At 42.6% G+C, this 20,675-nt stretch overlaps 1 protein-coding gene across 1 annotated transcript in view; it reads left to right on the top strand.

The window, feature by feature from the left end:
* Window positions 1-17,485, top strand: part of DZIP3 (DAZ interacting zinc finger protein 3) — a 115,638-nt gene extending 98,153 nt beyond the window's left edge. The window contains exons 24-29 of the mRNA XM_036746157.1: window positions 2,863-2,988; window positions 4,008-4,147; window positions 7,098-7,218; window positions 8,031-8,174; window positions 9,892-9,984; window positions 14,227-17,485. Coding sequence (XP_036602052.1) covers window positions 2,863-2,988; window positions 4,008-4,147; window positions 7,098-7,218; window positions 8,031-8,174; window positions 9,892-9,984; window positions 14,227-14,337 — 735 coding nt within the window. The 3' untranslated portion in view covers window positions 14,338-17,485. The remainder of the gene's footprint in view (window positions 1-2,862; window positions 2,989-4,007; window positions 4,148-7,097; window positions 7,219-8,030; window positions 8,175-9,891; window positions 9,985-14,226) is intronic.
* The last annotated feature ends 3,190 nt before the right edge of the window (window positions 17,486-20,675 follow it).

The following is a 20,675-nucleotide window of genomic DNA, read 5'->3' as shown; positions in this document are numbered from 1 at the left end:
CAGAGTTGCCATGGTCAAACAGGCCATCTTGCTGTGGCCGAGCTGGTGACCAGCCTCTGAACTTAACAAATCCGGGTCCCCAGAGAGCATTTATAGCTAGGTAGGACTTGCTCATGCTGCAAAGCCCTTGAGAACTCACTCATGAGCCTCTCTTCTGAGCACTGCTTCCTCACTAATGTTGAAGTTAGCTCATGGGTTAGCTCTCCTGGTTGTGTAATTTCTTAGCAGAGTCAAATTTACATATTTCTAGAATGTCCTTAAAGGAGTGAAACTTATATTTAGAATTGCAGGCACATTGACAGACTGGGAGTATGGGTGCTGAAGAGAGGTATTTGTGGGGCATGTCCATTCAACCTCCAGGAGAACCCTGCAAGTATTTTCTCCATTCTTTTAGATAGGGAGACTACAGCAATTAGAGTGACTGGTCTGGAAGCAGACTTCAAGACAGATGAAGAGCTGGAAAGAACCCAGAGAGAGTCTGATATGAGCCCTCTGTGTTGTTTAGAACTGTAGTAAATGCGGATCTTGTGAGCCCATCAGTGTTATTCTAGGTTTGAATATTATAGCCATTCTGATATGGCTGTGCAAACTCTCACCAAGAGTTCTACACTTGAAGTGACATATGTCCCAGAATGACTGAGGTACTTAAGCCTTCTGCCCCTAGGTACTGTCCGGACTTTCTCCCATGACGCTGTAGCCTCAGGGTCATGGAAGGTAACCAGATGCTGAACATGAGAGTAGACCAACTGGTCACTTGTAGCCCCAAGGATACTGAGATATTTCAGCATCCTACTCTGTCTGGTTTCAAGGTGGCCAAGAGGAGACACCTTCAGGTCCAATTCAGTCTGATTCCAGAGTCTCCCTGGTTTAAAATAACTCCTAGAGTTTCTTGACACTCGGCCAGCATGATCCCAAGGACCTGAGGCCAGAGATGATTCCACAGTCATGCAGATAAACTTTTTACTGCAGCCACTTCAAGAAAACTTTCTAACTCTGGTCAGACTGTTGTAAAAACAAACAAAATGAAACTAAACCAAACCAGGGAGAATAAGGAAAAAAACTAAAACAGTCAAGCAAAACCAAGTGCGATATGAGAACCCTTAGTGCATCTTTTTTTTGGCCAATTATCTGAGAGGGACACGGTGTGCTTCCTTTGAGTCTCCATAGTGTTCTTGCTAATTAACTGACATGCTGGGGCAGGAGAAAGGTAGAGTAGAAGGTGCAAGAAACCTGGAGTTGAAAGACTTGGGTACAAGTTCTGGCACTGTTACAAATTTGCTGTGTGAACTATAAAGGCAAGGCACTTAGTCTCCCTTCTGTAAAGCAATGAAAATGTATCTTATCTGTAAAGTAATGGAAATGATACCAGCTGTTATCTACTTTACATGGCTATTATAAAGATAATATGAATTAATTTATGTGGAAAATCCTTTGTCAACTATGAAGTACTATAGAAATATAAAAGGTTGTTGCTATTATGGAGCAGCAATGTGGTATAGTTGATAGAGGGTGCACTTTGGAACCCAAAAGACCAGAGCTGATTCCTGCCTCTGACTAATGCCACACACATAGTAACTGTGTGACTGGTGGTGACTTGCTTCACTTCCCAGTCTTGTATGCAGTCTTTAAGATCCTGCATTACATATAAGTTGCTGATCTGCACTGGTGGAGGGAGGTTCCCCAAAGGAAGTTCCCTACAGTAAAATCACAAGTCTACCCCTTTCCCTTGCCCCCACATTTCTATTTTTTATACATTATGAAGACTTGACTTGTTTTTTGCTGCAAATTGAGGAATAATGAATAATGCCCAGATTGTAGACTGCAATGCACCTGGGAAGTCTGTACTTTATAGGAGTAATTCTAGCTCAGTTATCACTTAGATGTCTTCCCTAAGGGTTGCCTAATTTCATTGTATTTTTCCCCTATACATTATCTGTCCAATATTTAGGGGTCCTTTAAGGATAACAATTCCTTAGTCATCTAGTCCAACTTCATGTAATGCTGGAATTCCCTCTATAATAGTCACCTAGACTCAAACATCCTGAAAGCCAAAGTGTTTGTTCTACTTCCTTTTTTAGGCCCCTTCTTTGTCCTCTACAGTATGGCCAATCTCAAGGCCTCAGACCAGCAACTGCTGGCAAAGGAGTTTGCTTTGCAGGTTCTGGAAAGATCAGTGAAACCAGCAAGTGTTCTTGTGCATTTGAAGTCACTGCAGGAAAGCCTGAGAAGTATTTTTTCCATGCTCTGCCTTTCACTCCCCTCCCATTCCAACTCTGAAAGGTCAACATGGACCAGAGATCCTAACATATGTTTGTGACTTCTCCCTAATACACAGGAGAGAAACGGGTACCTTCTCATAGTCCTGGCATTCAGCTGTGAAAGGAAGGATTTGGACCAGACTATCTCTAAGGTCTCTTCCAGCTCTAAAATTCTGTGATTCTATGAATGCTTAGTAGAATTAAGACATAATGACAAAGTGTCAATATTTGTGCTCAGCATGGACACATGATAATTCAATCAGGGTTGCCTTTTCATAGAAAGAATATTAGAGCTGAAGGGATCTTAGAAATTGTTTAGTCCAGTTCCAAACACACGTGCGCACACACGCACACACACACACCCCTTGGTATTCTCAGACCTTTGGCACACTGCCTATTTTTAGTGCATAGTAGATATTTAACCAGTTATTGAACTGCATTTCTCTGCCTTTTTCTGTATGCACTTACGCACTTAGATTATATTTCCAGTATTCTGCATGATTCAATCCCAGATATTCTCCACATTGCCCACTTTAACTACCCCCTACCCCCCACACACATGCACGCACACATGCATGCACTCACACTCTCTCTCTCATTACAGATGCAGCACTTCTTGGGAAAGCATTTCATGAAAGAAAGTTCCTTGAGAGCTATTCCCAATCCTCCTCAGCTTGCTTCATCATACTCTGGAGTTGGCTCTACTGCTAGCCAGGCTAGACCACCTTTGGTAAATAAAATTATTTGTTTAAGAGACATATAGTAAATTTTCTTTTTTATAGCCAAGGGTGGGCTTTGGGGAAATCCTTGGGAGTGGTTGCTATTGTGGTCTTTTTGGGTCTCTCATTTTGTTTCCCCTTTTGTTTCATTCTCCCAACTATTGGGAGATGGAGGAGTAGATATAAGGGTTGCACCAGAGCACAAAACCATTTTTTATTTTCGCCAAATGGCCCCACACAATTCCAAAAGACAGTTGAAATATTCAATCACAGAATCACAGAATGTGAAGGGATCTCAGGAATCATCTGGTCCAAGAGCTCTTATTAACCTTTCTTGTGTTATAGACCCCTTTGGTGGTCTAGTAAAACTTGTAGACCCCTTCTTAAAATAATGTTTTTAAATGTAATACACTAAATTACATGGGATTAAAAAGGAAACCAATTATATTGAAATAAAGGTGTAATTTTTTTCCCTTCCAAGTTCATAGATCCTTTTAAATCTATCCGTAGACCCCAGGTTAAGAACCCCCGTTCTAGTCCAACTTGGCCTCATTCTAGACAGAAATTCATTGCATAGTACTTCCTGACAGCTCTTCCAGCTCTGCCCTCTGATTGAGGTCCTCCAGGGATGGGGAACTCATTACCTTTTGAGGAACCCAATTCTATTTTTGAACAGCTCTGTTAGGAAATATTTTCTGATGTTAAGTTGACTTCTCACTGTTTTCTCTTCCCCCAACTCAATGTCCCATCTCCCATTTGCACAGTCTCTCTTGTGTCTGCCTTCACACCTTAGAGTCCACCACTTGTTTCATATGCCAGTCCATGTGGCACCTTCTCTTTTTGGTGGTTTTCTCCTTCCCTTCACCCCCAATAGAATATAAGATTTCTAAGGGTAGTAACTATTTTTGTCTTTGATCTCCCAGCCCTTGGCATAGAATCTTATTCATCTGTAGATATTTGAGCATCCAAGTAATGTTTGCTGTGTTGAATTGGAAGATTTCCTATGACAATAACATTATCACCCTTTTAGGTGACGGGTATGGCCCAGTCTTTACAAGTGCCAGTTTTGGAAACTGGAATTTCTGAGGCAGTCATGGGAAATGAGCGTATCAAGATCAGCTGGGAGAGGATTATGGATAAGCTGAAAACTGCCTTTCCAGAATATAGCAGGTAGTATTGCTTTAATGCTAGGCACAAGTTATACGGGTTACTGCTAAAGCTAGGTTTACTTTGGTGACACATTTTAAAATAGGTATTTATTGCAGAAATCTGGCCATTGCTTTACCAGGTTCCTGTCAGAAGGAAGCAAGGGAAAAAGTAGCTATTAAAAAAGTAGTATGTGTCAGGCATTGTGTTAAGGGCTTTACAAATACTATATCATTTAATCATCACAATAACCTTGGGAAGTAGGTGCCATTATTTTCCTCATTTTAAAACAGTCAAGGAAGCTTAGACAAACACAGGTTAAGTGACTTGTCCAGGGTCACACAGCTAGAAACTGTCTTGAGGCCAGATTTGAACTCAGGTCTTCCTGAGTCCAGACCCAACACTTTGCACCAAGCCTCCTAGCTGCTTCTACTAGAGCCAGAAGGAAAGATCCTGAGAAGTAACATGACATAGTGGGAGGAACAGAGTCCTGGGCTCTGGACTGGTACTAAGAGGTCAGTGACTTTAGCAAGTCACTGCTGTGAAATTTAGGATCTTGATCTGTTACAAGAGCAGGAGAGTAAATCCTGTCTGTCCTCCTGCTTGATTCCTGGGGCTGCTATAAGAATGTGAAAACTGCAACACCATAGAAATGTCAAGTAGTACCATGGTCCCAACTGGGAATCTTGATTTCATTTCTTGCTTCTCCCCCTCTTTTTTTGGAGGGGGGATGGCAGGGCAGTTGGGGTTAAGTGACTTGTCCAAGGTCACACAGCTAGTGAGTGTCACGTGTCTGAGGCTGGATTTGAACTCAGGTCCTCTGGACTCCAGGGCCGGTGCTATACTCACTGCACCACCTAGCTGCCCTCATTTCTTGCTTCCTAAGGTGTTGATCCTAAACCTTGATTCTAGATTAGCTCTGCCTCTCTTGAAATGACCAGCTGTAGAGTGCACATCTAACCTGACATGCTGACAGAGTGGAGAGAGTGCTGAGGCGGGAGGACTTGAGTGTAAATCCTGCCTCAGATGCTAGCTGGGTGAACTTGAGCAAGAAATTGAACCTCTCTCAGCCTCAGTTTCTTCATTCGTAAAATGAGGGGGTTGGACTCGGTGGTCTCTAAGATCCCTTGCAGCTCTGAATCCTAGGGCAAGATCCTGCCTCAGATACTCAGTAGCTGTGTGACTCTGGAGAAGTTACTTCACCTGTCTGGGCCTCAGTTATTCTGAGAGGCATCAAGGTGAGGATAGGGAGGCCATCCCCCTAAGGCAGGGCTGCCCCATGCACCCCGCAGAGTGATTTATGCAGCTGTGTAGAAATTTATGTAAATGCTTTAGTAAGAGCTCTCCCTAAAATGGCAAATCAAAATATACTGTCTCTTGTTTCAATAAAAACCTAAGGTTGGACAGCCCTGCCCTGGGAGATAGGGCCCGGACTTGGAGTCAGGAAGCCCTCAGTTCACTACTTGCCCCTGCTACTCATTAGCTGTGTAAAACTGGTCAGATCACTTAACCATTTTGTACTTGATGGATAGCAAAGTTCTTCCACCTCTAGTTCTATGATCCCGTGAACCTAAACTTATCTAGTCTTTAGGTATCCAGCTGTAGTAATTGTCCTAAAATGTCCTGATTGAATTGTTATACAGACAAGAGCTTCTCTTTCTTAGGTTTAAATTTGCTGCTTTTTAAGGTTACCTAGTGCCGTTAGTTTCTGTGTTATGGAACATGGTGAAGCGAAAGAAATAATGGTATTCCCAATTGGACCTTTCCTAGTTGTGACACAGCAGCAACCGGCCCTTTAACTCCTCCACTCTAGAGCTCTGAAGCTCGCTCTAACCCCACTTCTCTACACGTGTAAACAATCCTGGTCTTTGAGACTCTCTTCGTATGAAGTCCTGTATTTTATATACCTATAGAACACAATATACATTGTGCAATTTTTCAGGCTTAAATTAAGATCTAATAAATTCACAACAATAAAATAGATGGTGAAAAAAAAACCACTAGGGCCTGATGTAAAATTCTAATGGTAATAGTAAAGCAGAATTTGTTTTAGAAGGATTTTAGAGTTGATAGGAACCTTAGAAGTAATCTAATCTAACTTTCATAGATTGCATAGGAAAAAAATGGGACTTAGAAAGGTTGAACATCTTGTCCAAGGTGACACAGGTTAATAATTGGTAGAACCAGGATTTGAAGCCAAGTCTTAGGCTCTCAAATCTAGTGTTCCATTCTATAGCTGCCATTCATGGTGTTTACATTTTACCCCATTACCTGGAGAAAAATACTTTGTCTTGTCTGGTCCTAATATGTGGGAGCAGGCTTTGGGTCATAGCATACTGAAAAGTGTGAGAGAGCAAGATCATTAAAGGGATGCTTCATATACTACTACTGCTACTACTGCTAACTGCTGCTGCTGCTGCCGCCGCCACCACCACCACCACCACCACCTAACATTCATGTAGTGAATATGTGTTAGACACTGTACCAAGCACTTTGCAATTATAATTTCATTTGATCAGGTTCCTTAGCTCTTTTTGAATGTTTCAGTATTTCTGATGAAAACTCTTTGCACTTGCAGAGGAGGCCGAGGACCTAGTAACAGCAGGATTAAAGAGGAAAATGTCAGCCCCTAGGGAGAAACAAGTTGAGAAGCATAAATTTATCACATAAATAAGTGATGGCAAATTGATTTTACATGCGGTGCCCTTTTGCCATCCTTCCTGTGACTTAACATTAAAGTCTCTTTGGTTGGGGAGGAAATACATGACATATTAGCACAGTCTAAGCTGTGGGGTCCTTGAGACACTTAAGGGCTGAGTATCAAGTGATTGCACGTAGAACTATGTGATAATCACTTTTTAGAACAAGGACACTGGAAGTGAAGCCTGCGAGATGTTTTCATGTCCATATTAGAGTGCACATGCTTACAGGATAACAAGAGTTCCTGGAACTTGTTGTATTTGATCTCTTTCAGGAAGGAGCTCACAGACCTTTTACGAAAACTGAAGGATGCCAATGGTAGATCCTTGACTGGGCTGACATTTGATGAAATAGTTCGTAGAGTTTCCCAAATGATTGAACCTAAAAGATCCCAGGTAAGTAACTCCCTGCCATGACCCTGTGCAGCCTCCAAGAATATCTAATGATTTAGTCACTTCAACTTCAAAAATGCAAGAAAGCAACCATTTCTTCTAGAAATTTTGGGCTGTTTAGTAATGGTTTAAAAAAATCATCAAGTTGGTCATTAGTCTCGATCCACCAATCTTTTTGGAGAAATCCAGGCAACTGGGCATGGTAAGAATCAAACCAGCTCCCCTTCAGTTAAATTTGCATTCTGAAGGAAAAGAAAATGCTGTTTTCTGGGAAAGCTTGTTTTGAATAGGACATATAGGTGAAATTTCCACTTTCTTCTCCTGCTTTCTTTTCTGTCTTTTGGGAGTTGTCACTAAAGATGCAAAAAGCACCCTATGTTGTGGCCAAATTTATCAGGACTCTTTGGACCAAAATGAAAAGACCTAATCTCTTAACCTTCTGCATACCATTGGGTCACTTTATCCCACCCCAGAAGTTCTAAATGTTTTAGGGCAAGTTTGCACAACATTTGGCCTATGGGCATCAGCCTACATGCTGCTTGCAGCCCACGCAAGGATTTCTGGCAGCCTGGGAAAACTATAGAGAATGTAACTTCGGCTCAGGTCATCCTCAGGCCCCAAGGCTATTTCTCAGACAGAGCCAGTAGGGCTCACTGGCCCTTTAAGAAGAAGTGATTTAAGAGGCTTAATACCCTTGGGCAGGCCTTCACAACATACTGAGTTGGGGAGCTGCAAGCAGCTGTGAGCCATATGTTGTACAGGCCTGTTTTAGGGCCTTAAACACAGAATACTCATCATAATATTTTCATTTTCAGAACCAAGTAAAAGGAGTGCAGAGTGCTGATTCTATTCCTCCTAGCCACCCTCAACCCAAACCCAGCGTCGACCAGCCCCCACGCTCTGCCTGGAGACCCCTTAACCCACAGGTCCCTGTGGCATGGGAAGGGACCAAAAATTTGGTAACAGTTTGATTCCACAAATTTTGATTTTTAAAGTACCAACTCTGTTTTGGGTACTGGGAATACAGAGATGAAATAAGACTGCTCCTAACTTCCAAGGGCTTGTAGTCTAAAGGCAGGGTTAAAGGTTATACAGAAATAATTATAAAACAAGGTGGGGTGCCATGAGTGCAAAGAAGACATTCATATGAAGTGAGAGGGATCACTTTTAGCTAGGGGGAGAAGCAAAGACTTCATAGAGGAGGCAGAATCTGATTTGAACTTTGAAGGAAGGGAGGGATTTCACTAGAAAGAGAGCTTCACTTAAAGTATGGCATCCAGGGAGATAGGGGCTGAGGGAGAGAGAGGAGGATAGTGGGAGCAAAGGCTTAGAAATAAGAGAAGGTGACTTGAGGAGGAGGGATGATGACAAGTCCAGTTAAGTCAGAATGTAGACTAGCGTGAGAGAAAACTGGAAAAGGGAGATAGAGGCAAATCATGCCAGGCCCCATAATGGGTAGGAGGTTTTTGTTTTTTTTTTTAAATAGAGGAGTGATGTCAGAGAAGTGGAGAAGGAAGATTACAGAGGCATCCATGTGAAAAACTTGGATTGGGGAGAGATTGAGTGTTCTTGAGACTCTTATGCTTGCTAAGTGAGAGGTGTTGAGAGCCTGAACTAGAGTAGTAGCAATGGGAATAGAATGAGTAGTGTATAGAGCAAGGATAAACCTCAGAGGCAGATTGACAGCATTTGGCACCTGATTGGATTGCACTTGTCTGGGCCTCAGTTATTTTGAAATGCATGTGGAAGAGTCATTCCAAATACAGGTGATGTGAGGATGTTGGTACCATCAACAAAAAATGCCCAAGTTAGCAGGTAGGGAAAACGTTGAGATGAGTTTGACATATATGCATTTGAGGTACTGGTGAGCTATCCAGGTGGAGAAATTCAGCAAGCAATTAGAAATATGGGACGGTGCCTGACAGAAGATGTGATTAATAAATCGTTGTTGATTGGTTTATTGATTGACGTAAAGGTTGGGAGCAGAGGTTAAGATTGGGAAGCTGTCCTCTTAGAGGCAACCATTAAAGAGAGGATGATGGACACAGAATCTGAGAAAAGGAATTTAGGGAGAGAGGAGATGAGAGCCAAGGACAGAGTCTTAGGAGACACCAGTGGGCAGGGTCAGAAAATGAAGAGCTAGTAAAGGGGTCAGAACGGTTGGAGGAGAAACCTGATAGTATGGTGCCGTGGAAGTTAAGGGCCAGAAGCATAGCAAAGAGGGAATTGTCAGCAGGACTCGATTCAAGAGATAAGGAGAACGAGTACTTAAAAATGGCCATTGATTTTGTTCATTTGGAGATCATTCTTGATCTTCTTGGATTGGAAACTAGATTACAAGGGGTTGGGGAGATAGCAGATGGAGAGCAAGTTGAGATAATGAATGTAAAGTATTATTTCTCAGAGTTCCTTTGAAAGAGAAGAGAATAAAACTAACAGGGTAGAAGGGTCAGGACAAGATATTTTTGTACAGAGGAGATATAAGTTTGTTTCTAGGCCAATAGGAATGAAGGATCAGTTGAACATGTACGAGAAATAGGGAAGGGAGAATGGTGGAAGGTCCACAGAAAAGACAGAAGGGCTTAGTATCTAGAGCCATTGATTCTGAACACCTTGGTCAAGGTGGTATAGTTCAACAAAGATAACGATGTGCTCATTTGTATTTCACCTACATAGGGCGATGAAGAGGAGCCTTGTGTGATCTGCCATGATAACCTCACTCCAGAGAACCTTTCTGTGCTGGCTTGTGCTCACAAATTTCATTCTCAAGTAAGTTAAGTTCTCCATTTGGCTATATCACTATCTGGTAGGCTGCCATCAGCTCTCTGGTTTGCAGTGTGCTGCAAGGAAATCTCTATAAAAGAAAAAAACCAAATACACAGAGAGAGAAGTATATATAGGTGTGTGTCTGTATGTATGTGTGTGTGGATGTACACATAGAGATCTCCTTATAGTGTGTGTGTGTGTGTGTATGGGTGTGTGTGTGTGTGTGTGTGTGTGTGTGTGTGTGTGTGTGTATGGGTGTGTGTGTGTGTGTGTGTGTGTGTGTGTGTGTGTGTGTGGAGAGAGCAGAGAGCCGGCCTCAAAACCAGAAAGGTCTGAGTTCAAGTATACTTCTACCATTTACTGGCTGAGTGACTCTGGGCAAGTCATGTTGGTAGAGGAGATTTCTTCATTAGGGTTCCCTTCACGAGTGAAATCACAGGTTCAGTTCTTATTTCTGTTCCCTAGGACACTTAGATATTAGCAGAAGCATCATGAGGGATCCCTTGAACTAACCAGTGATTATAGTTCTCCCAATGGCCCAAAGCTCTAAAATTAAGGTATAAATCAGGGATTCTCTGTTCTTGACACTTATCCTCGTCGTTTGCAAGTCATTTTCATTGGCCTTTCTGCAGTACTTTTTACTGTTGAACACCTTGTCCTTGTTGACACTTTCTTACCCTTTGGCTTCCATGATACTGCTGTCTTTTGCTTCTCCCAGCCTTCTGACAGCTCCTTCTCTGGCTCCTTCACCTGCTCTTTGTGTTCTTCCTTCTTAAAAGTGAGAAGGGAGAGAATTGTGGGAATTGTGTGAACCAAACTGACACCATTTTGTAAAACTTGATTCCATCTTGAGACCTAAGTTTCATTTTCCTGTAAACTCCACCTGCTTGCTAATTGTGTGGATTGAGTGACATCCTGTTTCATATCTGGAGAAGTCCACCTGCTTGCTCTCTCCCCTCTCAACCCTTGAAACTCACTCATCCCCCTCCCAACTTGGAAAGCCCTTATTTTTCCCTCCAGTTATAAATCAGGTTACCTAATCTTGTATCCTGTATTATACCCTGTTAATCATTTTCTTAAAATGCTTGAAAGTCTGTCTCCTCCTGTACTGGGGGCCCAGTGCTAAGCCGAGGAGGCCTGGTTCCAATTTGTTACTCAGTTGGCATGTATTGCTTAATAAATTGATATACTCAGAAGCCCCTCAGTTATTTCAGATTTCACCCACCACAGTATCCCTCAAGGGTGTCTTTGATCCTTGTCTCTTCTCCCTCTACACATTCTCTCCTGTCATCTCATCCATGTCCCTGGCTTCAACTATCACTTTCATGAGGATGACTTAAATACTTACTTAGAAGTGCTGAGACAAATTTTAAGTTGCTCCATGGAAAAAAAATGTGACAGTGATGTAAGTAAGAGAGGAAAGATTTATTAATACTACATGTTTAAAAATAAAAAAAGCTTTCAAAAATTAGAATTGTCCAAAAATGGAATGCAGTGCTTCTGGAGGTGGCAAGTTCTCATGCACTGGAGGTCTTCAAGAGGATTCAGGAAAATCATGTCAGGTGTGAACCAAGGAGGATTCTCACCTTAAGAAGGGGGTGTTAGATAACTTTTGAGGTCCTTTCCAGCTCTGAGACATTATGATTCTTAGTAGGATTACATGTCCTTTCACAGGTAGACACAGCCCCATGCTCATTTGGAGCATAGCACTGACTCTCACATCATCCTCTTGTCCTTTATACATCCCTGCAGCAGGGCTGTGAAAGCCTTTCCTAGGAGACTATTCCCTGTTCAGCAGCATCAGCTGGCATACCATTTCCTCACGTCATTTTCATTAAGCTCTGGACAAGACTAGTGAAATCACTTTGGGCTGCCTGTGGCAAGTACTGCTCCCTGGGCTCAGCTCCACAGGAAGCTGGCTTTTACTTGGCTTCTAAAATGTGGGTGGCTAGAGACTTGCCTTCAGCTCTCCTAAATCATCTTATGGATAGAGACAGATAAGTATAATAGCGGCAGACATTTATGCAGAGCTTTAAGCTTTGCAGGATGCTTTATGTACATTATCTCATTTGAGCCTCACAGCTGCCATGTGGTAGATGGGCTACTGTTGTCTCCACTTTACAGACAAGGAAATTGGGCCTCAGAGAGGTTAGCTGGCTTGCTCACTAGCACACAGCTAGTCGGTATCAGAGGCAGATTTTTTGATTTGCTCACATTCTTTCTATTGCTGTGCTACTTCTCTCAGAATCCTTTTGATTATTCCTTGTTATCCATTAGTATGCCTCTGATATCCATTGCCTAAATAGTACCATGCCATGTGGGTACTACTCAGAACCTTTCTGATGATGATAGCATCCTGTTCCTTATTCTCGGGCCCTAGCTGTTAACCATTCTGTTCATATTCCCACATGCTTTATGCTGAAGAAAACTAAGACTGTGATGGGGAAGACTGCAGGAGTAAGAATCAGAGTAGGCAGGCCTCTGTAATTATGCTGAAGAAGCATTCCAGTGGCAGAAGTTGGAATATGGGGCTACTTCCTACTGGTGTGCTGTAAATATTCTATGTTATCCTTTATCTGGAAGATCACATCCCTAGCTTAATGATGGCCTCCAGTGATTACACAGCACAAGAGGCAGCTAAGCATGGTGTCTAGGCTTCTTGTATTTGCCTTTTAAGATGTTCAGAACCTGAGTGTTTGATGTTAGAATAATGTGAGGCAGGCAGGCCTTTTGTGGATTCTTGGCATTTATATAGATTAATCTAACTCTTGGCTCTGCTGCTGTACAAGCACTATCGATATACAATTTGTGATCTGGGCCTTCTGTTGTAGAGATGTAATTTGACACAGGAAAAGATAATCTTATATGAGGAAGGTTTCTCAGGGAAGTGAACAATAGCCAGCTCATTCAAGCCCTAGCCATGGAAAACTATTTCAAAGATATACGATATGGACTGGAATTACATTTTGCATTTCTGCACGGCTATAAAGAGAGATACACAGCATGCCTAATCCTGCAAGATCACTGAGAACAGTATTTCTTTTTCCCCCTTGAATTTTTAAAAGAGACTAAAAACTTAGGAGATAAGTTTTCATACTAGTTACTGTTGTCTTAGTGAGTAGAATATAGGTCATTCAGTTTTCCTTTTAGGGGTGGAATGAATGGTCCTATATTTTCCACTTTGTCCCTCCCATTCCCCTCCTCTCTCCTCTCCGACATATGACTCATTACTTCTCAATCTGTCTCTTGTTGACAAAGGTAAGACGGATAGCCAGTAAGTCATTGAGACGACTTGACAAATAGCCAGTTTAGGTCCAGGAAGGCTGAAAACAAGGTTCTTAGCCATTTGCCTCTCCTGTCACAGTTGCCAATAAAACACCAGTGCTGAAGCACATCCATCATGAAGGGGACTTTAAATTAAAACATTAGCCCCTTTTGTTGATAGGTATTGAGCTCTTTCCTTTTATACAAGTGTACAAGGCATATTTTGGACAAAGTATGGGGGAGGTATGTATTAGATAGTTATTTGTGCCTGTGTCTTGATGGTGTACATGTAAGAGGTTTTCTAATTGATGAAGATGGATGGATAATGATGATAGCTAATGATAGCTAACATTTATATAAAGCCTACTATGTACCAGGCTCCGTGCTAAGCACTTCACAAATATTTCATTTGATCCTCACAACACTCCTGAAAGGTAGATGTTATTTGTATCCCCATTTTACAGGCAAACAGAGCTTAGGTGACTTTCCCACGGTCTCAAAGCTAGCAAGTGTCTGAGGCTGGATTTGAAGTCAAGTCTTCCTGATTCCAGGCCCAGTACTCTATCAGCTACACAACCTAGCTGGTGTAGTGGGCAGTAAACAGGAATGGGAACTTGATTTGAGAAACCTAGCATGTTGTGGCCTTGAGATCACCTTGGGAGTTAGAGGCAGGAGAGAAATAGAAACATGGTGACTGTGAAAACATTTTCCTAGGCGGGGGGGGGGGGGGGGGGGGGGAGAGGGGGGGGACCACTGATGCCAGCTACGTTCCCTTCCCCTGAGGAGTCATCACTAAGGCGGGGGGCATGGCTGCAGAGTGGGGTGGGGCTAATGGTAGTAGAGAGGGGATGGGAAGGGGCAGCTGTCCTGGAAATTTGTCAGGTAAGACTTGAGAGACACTGGTACAAATGGTGACAGCTTGTTTTGGTTATAGTAGGTGTTTGAATGTCACTGATTGACTTGTCTCTCTTTCATCTACAGTGCATTAAACCATGGCTGAAACAACAAGGGACGTGTCCTACATGCAGACTCTATGTTGTGCTGCCGGAAGAATTTCCGGGTCTTCCCAGCAGACACATACCCAAAATCTGATGCAAGGGGACGAATGGTGTCAAACGAGATCAGTTTCTGCACTCCAGAATTCTGCTTTGCCTTATTGGCTGATATTGTGAGGTGGTGGGAAGTGATGCACACAGCTGTTCCATAACAGAAGAACTAGCTAACCAGAGTGAGGATATGATACATCTTCAGAGTTTGCAGTCTACATTCATAATATGTAGACAGAATTTGACTTTAAAAATTGATGTCTTTATACTTTCCCTTTCCTTAATAGGCATACCTTTCTACTCCAAGTGCAACTATTAATAACGTGCTAGCTTTACAAAGTCCTCTTGTTTTTAGTTTTCCACCAGCTCCCTTCCAGTTATAGCCATCGTCTACTTAAATGGAGAAGAGAGACTTATGCAAGAGATAAAAGATGAGCAGTGAAGAAGTGGACACATTCACAAGATGCGAATGAAAGAAATCCACAGATTATTCCAAAAATTCTGTTCTTCCATTAACTTTGATCTCTAACGTCATTAGCATGTAAACTAGAAGCATAATTTAATTGTTTGAGTTTTTGCTTTTCCCCTTTGCTTCATCTTCCTAGGGAGATACTTTGACTTTTGGTGCCAGCTAATTTAAGAGTAAGAAGGAGTAAGACTATATTTAAAGGTTCCACCACCTCATCACTCTCTAATTCCTTAAACCTGAGCAACCTGGTTTCTATGTCCAACATTGCTTTCTTGAAGGCCACCACTATTCTTCTTACTATCAAGTCCTTTTCAATAATTTTTCAACTTTCTGCAACATTTGACACTATTCACCAACGTTGTCCTCATTTGGCTTCTGTGACACTAATTCTCCAAACTTTCTCCATCTATTCATTAACTCTTTCATTCAACAATTTTTTTGTACCTGCTGTGTGCAGGCACAAACATTTTTCCAGCTTGTAGGGGAGATTAAAAAAATAGTTTAGAAAAGACACTGCCCCTTCTTTCATAGTGCTTACTGTTTAGTTGGGGGATAAGACACAAGCACAGATTATTATAATACAAAATGTTGTAAAAGTTAACCACAGAATTGTAGATTAAAATGATCTTTGTCTCTTCTTTCTCCTCTCCTCCCTATAGGTATTTCCTTCAGGTTTTTCCCTTTACCTCCTTGTCTTGCTACCCTCTCACCCTTGGTAACCTAATCTACTCACACAAAAATTACTTCTATGTGAATGACTTAAATCTTTGGCTTCCTCCAACCCTCATCTTTCTCCTAAACCCCATTGCTATATTGATAGCTGTTATCTGGTCAAAAGCTCATCCCATCAGCTTCTTCAAACTCCACATCAAAAACTCATTTTCTACCCTAAATCAGATAATTTTCCTGACCACTAATGGGTCCACCCTTCTCCCTGGCCTTCCATCTCCCTTCTTTCCCCACATCTAATCAATTACCAGGTTCTATCAATTTTATATACTCAATATCTCCTCCCTCCACCCTCATTCTGTTGCCACTGCCACCTCCCAGTTTGTGTCCCCATTGTCCCTTGCTTGGACTACTGCCATCACCTCTTAACTGCTTGTGGCTAGACCAGACAACCCCTTTCACTGTTCACTGAGCCTTCCTTGTGCTTCCTACTCCCTATACTTCTGCTCATGTTACTCCCTTTACCTGACATGCCCTACAACTAGGCACAGTGTCTGCCTTGTCAAATTTTTCCCGTTCTTCAGATCCCAGTTCTAATACCAACCCCTTCATGAAGCCTTCCCTGACCTTCTTCCCAGTTAGTTGTAATTTCTTCCATATCTGAATCCCCATAATATGTTTTTTATTACTTTATTATTGTGCTTCTGCTTTGTATTACATTTATAAACTTTTCCTATGCCTACTACTTAGACTGCAAATTCTTTGACAAAGCCCTGGGACAGGCAGTGTTTCCTTCCTCAGGGTATGCATTCCTCCCAACTGAGGTAGGGAGACTGAATCGGCACCCCTTGTCATCATCCTCTACTGACTTGTTCCCCATGGTGGGTTGAGGCCCCAAGGGTGAGGGAGTGGGGGACACTGAAGCAAAAGGATGTAGGTTCTCTCCTTTTCTCCCATGGCTGCTCAAAGTAGGGCCACTTTTCTCCTCTCTGAGATCCTTTGCCCCTCCAGCAGCCCCTGTTCAGTTCATTCCTAACTCTCCTTAGTTCCTCTTCTCCTCTGTCCTTTAGAACCACTGTTGTTAACATTCTTTCATTCCAATCTTGTCACATTCCTCTCTCCCCTCTCTTGGCACCCTCTCTGATGTTGGCTTCTTCTCCAGTACTCCCTGTTGCTCTCCACTGCCACTTTCAGAACCCTCTCTTGGCCATATAGTGCAGGACCTAGCTCCGCTTCCACTTCATGCTGTCCAGGTCCTGAGTGTTGTTACTGCTGTTGCTGCTTGTTTGTTGTCACTGCAGGTCAATAGCCCTCTTCTGCAGTGTGTTCAGTGTGTGGTTTATGGCTTTCCCTGTCCCAAATCACAGCTTTCCAGTTCCTAAACTTCCTCAACTCCCATGACCTCTGTTCAGCCACAGTCAGGAATGGTCCAACTCTAAACCACTCTGCTCCCCAAGTAAATTCATATTAGCTGCTGGGATTTCTAGTTACAGCAACAGCAGGCATGTTTTCTTCCATTTTGTTACCAACTACAGTACCTAGAACAGGGCCTTTCATGAAAGTAGGAGCTTCACAAATAGGTACTGACTATTGAATACAGACGGAGAAGGGAGAATTAGTGGAAGCAGGGCTCGATCCACAAACTAGAGAATTGTTGAATAATCGATAGGTATTCACTTATAGACCTGAGTCTTCCCCAGCTACTTTTGTCCTCCCTTAAAAAATCTCCAATTTCACCCATTTGACCGAAGCCAGAGAACTTCCTGATTGTATGTATTTTTTGTATTGTATGGTGATACTCTCATATCAATGCCTGGTTAGTCCTACCACCCGGATCTTAACACTGAGAACTGTTATGATTGTAACTGAAACAGTTGTGACGGGCACTGTGTTGTTATGAAAGTGAAGATGGTGTTATGTAAGTACCAACTCCAGAATTAAAAGAATTCAGTTCCTCTTGTCAGACCATGGTCATGGTCTTGGTTTCTGTGGACCTTAAGTCAACAATTTTCCCTGTATGCTTTAGACTAAATGTGTCATTAAACTTTTAAATCTCCTTCTGAGTCTTTCTTTTAGAGCCCTGGTATAATTGTATGTGCAATGAGAAAGTTCTTCCAAAAGAAATAAAGTCATCCAGTCTTACACAGTCATAATAACAGTGGTTGACATTTTTGTGGTGCTTCCGCATTGAACACTTTCCTCCAATAATACCTGTGAGTACTAGGTTTTTCCTGCATTGCTGATGAGAATAGAGGTGGGGGGAGGGGTGGAGGTGGTAGGAGGAAGCGTGATGGTGGAGTAGAAAGAACAATGGCATTGGTGTCCGAGCACTGAAATCCGAGTCAAATCAAACCCTGCCTTGGTCACTTACTACCTGTGTAACTTTGAACAATCACTTAGCCTTCTGGGCCCTGGTTGGTTTGCTAATCTACAAAATGAGTGGTTTAGGCTAGATATTTTTTTCTTGGAGTCGGGGAGGCAAGGCAATTGGGGTTAAGTGACTTGCCCAAGGTCACACAGCTAGTAAGTGTCAAGTGTCTGAGGCCGAATTTGAACTCGGGTCCTCCTGACTCCAGGGCCAGCGCTCTACTCACTTCATGGGCTAGATATTCTAAGGAAATATTCCTAAGGTTGATGCTAAGACTGAGATTCAAATCCCTGCTCTCCTATTTGCTAGCTTGGGACATTCATCCCAGAACTGCTGAATGGATGCCTTAGGTCCAGCTCAGCTGTGTAACCTGGGATTGGAGGCCTCCTTCACCTAGGTGTGTACCGCTCTGGAGTTCAGTACTACTCTGCCCCAAGTCACTGCTGCTGTGTTCCAGCCCTCCCGTCAATGCTGAATTGGACCTTTATGGCCATATGGGACATGCTGCCTGTTCAACCTTGGTTGATCAGACCACGTGAAAGAACCCACTAGCCCTCCATAACCATCAGTGTCCAAATGCCAGGCTTGTTTCCACTTGTGACTTACCCAGGATGAGAACCTCAGATGCCACGGGTCTTTCACCTTCACCATGACCTGTTCTGAGGCCCAGACGTCAACTCCTAGACCTGTAACTGTCATGACCTCATCCGAGAAGGGCATTTGACACCAAGCCTTATTGGGAACAATACAGGCATACCTCATTTTATTGTGCTTCACTTTATTGTGCTTTACAGATAGAGGTTTTTTGGTTTGTTTTCTTTTTTACAAATTGAAGGTATTTTGCAACCCTCTGTCGAGCGAGTCAATTGGCTCCATTTTTCCAACAGCATGTGCTCATGTTGTGTCTGTGTGTCACATTTTGTTAATTCAGTATTTCAAACTTTAACATTATTATTATATCTGTTACGGTGATCTGTGATCAGTGATCTTTGATGTTATTGTAATTTTTTGGGGGTGCCACAAAATGCACCCATATAAGAAGGCAGGCTTGGTCAATAAATGTGTGTGTTCTCACTGCTTCACTGGCCTGCCCTTATCTCTCTTTGTCTTTAGGCCTTCCTATTCCTTCAGACACAATAATATTGAAATGAGGCCAATTAATAACCCTACGATGGCCTCTTAAGTGTTCAAATGAAACACAATGTGGCAAGCTTTATTGTCTTATTTTAAAAGAAATTGCCACAGCCACCCCAACTTTCAGCAACCACCACCCTGAGCAGTCAGCATCCATCAGCATGGGGCAAGACTCTTCACTAGCAGAAAGATTACAAGTCGCTGAAAGCTCAGATGATGGTTAGCATTTTTTTAGCAATAAAACATTTTAAAAAATAAAATATATACATTGTTAATTAATGGACTACAGTATAGTATAAACATAATTTTTATATGCATGGTGAAACCATAAACTTTGTGTAACTCACTTTGTTACGTTTGCTTTATTGCAGTGGTCTGGAACCAAACCTGCAGTATCTCTGGGATAAGCCTGTCCGTGCTCCGCATAGCAGGGAATCTTCTGACTGCATCATCCCCTGCCATGCTGAGGCAAAGGAACTGGCATTGAATGTTAAATCATTCAGGCCACTGGAGATCAATTTACCAAGCATGTTCTAAAGGTCTTAGTGAGGTTTTAAGCTATTAAAGCTTAAAACTGCATCTGTGTTTAGCCACTAAGACTTTTAGAACATCCTAAATTTATGAAACGAGATGTCCTACCCAATCTCCTTTCTACCCTCATGTTTGAGTAAGAACTGACATCACCCTCTGTCAACCGAGCTTCAGTCAAAGGGTACTTACTTTCCCATCCTATACCTAGCAAGCTAGTAACCTCCTCCTCTTCTAATTTCTGTGACCCTGGGTTGATTTTTGCCTAGGTAAGGCCTGCATAACCTGCAGCCCACCCCTGTTTTTCATAGGCTGCCTGAAATCCTTTGGCATGCTGTAAGTGGCCCTCTGGCTGCAGGTTGTGCAGGCTTGGCCTGGATGAAAATCCTTATACCCTGGAGTTGTGTGTACCCTTATTTCTCATCCCCATTCACCTCTGCCCTACCCTTCCATCTCCTCCTCTGTCCTCTCCTTCCATTGTTCTGTCTGGAGCCCCTGTTCTTATGTCAACAAATGCTCCTTTGTCTCACACCCTTCCATAGTCTTGGACTCATTAGAACCTGACTCTCCTCACTTTCCCTTCCCCTCTAGAAGAAACTGCATCAGTACAGCTAGGTGGCACAGTGAGTAGAGCACTGGCCCTGGAGTCAGGAGGACCTAGGTTCAAATCTGGTCTCAGACACTTGACATACTTACTAGCTGTGTGACCTTGGACAAGTCACTTAACCCCAATTGCCCTGCCTCCCCTCCTCCCCCCCCCCCCAAAAGAAGAAGAAACTGTGTCCTGGGACACCCTTTCCAATACACTAGACTAGAAGAAAGTGTAAGTATCCACCACGCTTTTCCTTGCCTCTTCTGGACCCTCCTGGAAGTTGCCATCATTCAGGAACATCTTTTTTGAGTTTCTGTCCCACATATATTAGCTTATCTAAATGGTGATTGTAGTTATCCAGCAGCAACTAAGTAATTCTTTCTTCAGATCTCAAGGGGTTTGGCAGCTGGCTCACATGTCTGCCTCTCCTTTCCAACCCCTGTCCTCATACTCACGAAGATTCTGAAGATCATCCGGTGAGACAAGGTACCGGACAAAGAGGTCCTCTCATGCTGAACTGCTAAGCTTTCAAATTCTGCTACAGAGATCACAACTTCCAAGTTGTTCAAAGGCCAAAAGTAGGTTTGCCTAAAAGACTATGTCATGGAGAACTCATACAAGGAA

Source organism: Trichosurus vulpecula, chromosome 2 (genome assembly GCF_011100635.1).
Source record: "Trichosurus vulpecula isolate mTriVul1 chromosome 2, mTriVul1.pri, whole genome shotgun sequence".
NCBI classification, from domain to species: Eukaryota; Metazoa; Chordata; class Mammalia; order Diprotodontia; family Phalangeridae; genus Trichosurus; species Trichosurus vulpecula.
Note: the sequence above shows the minus strand (reverse complement) of the source record. Positions and strands in the feature narration are given on the sequence as shown.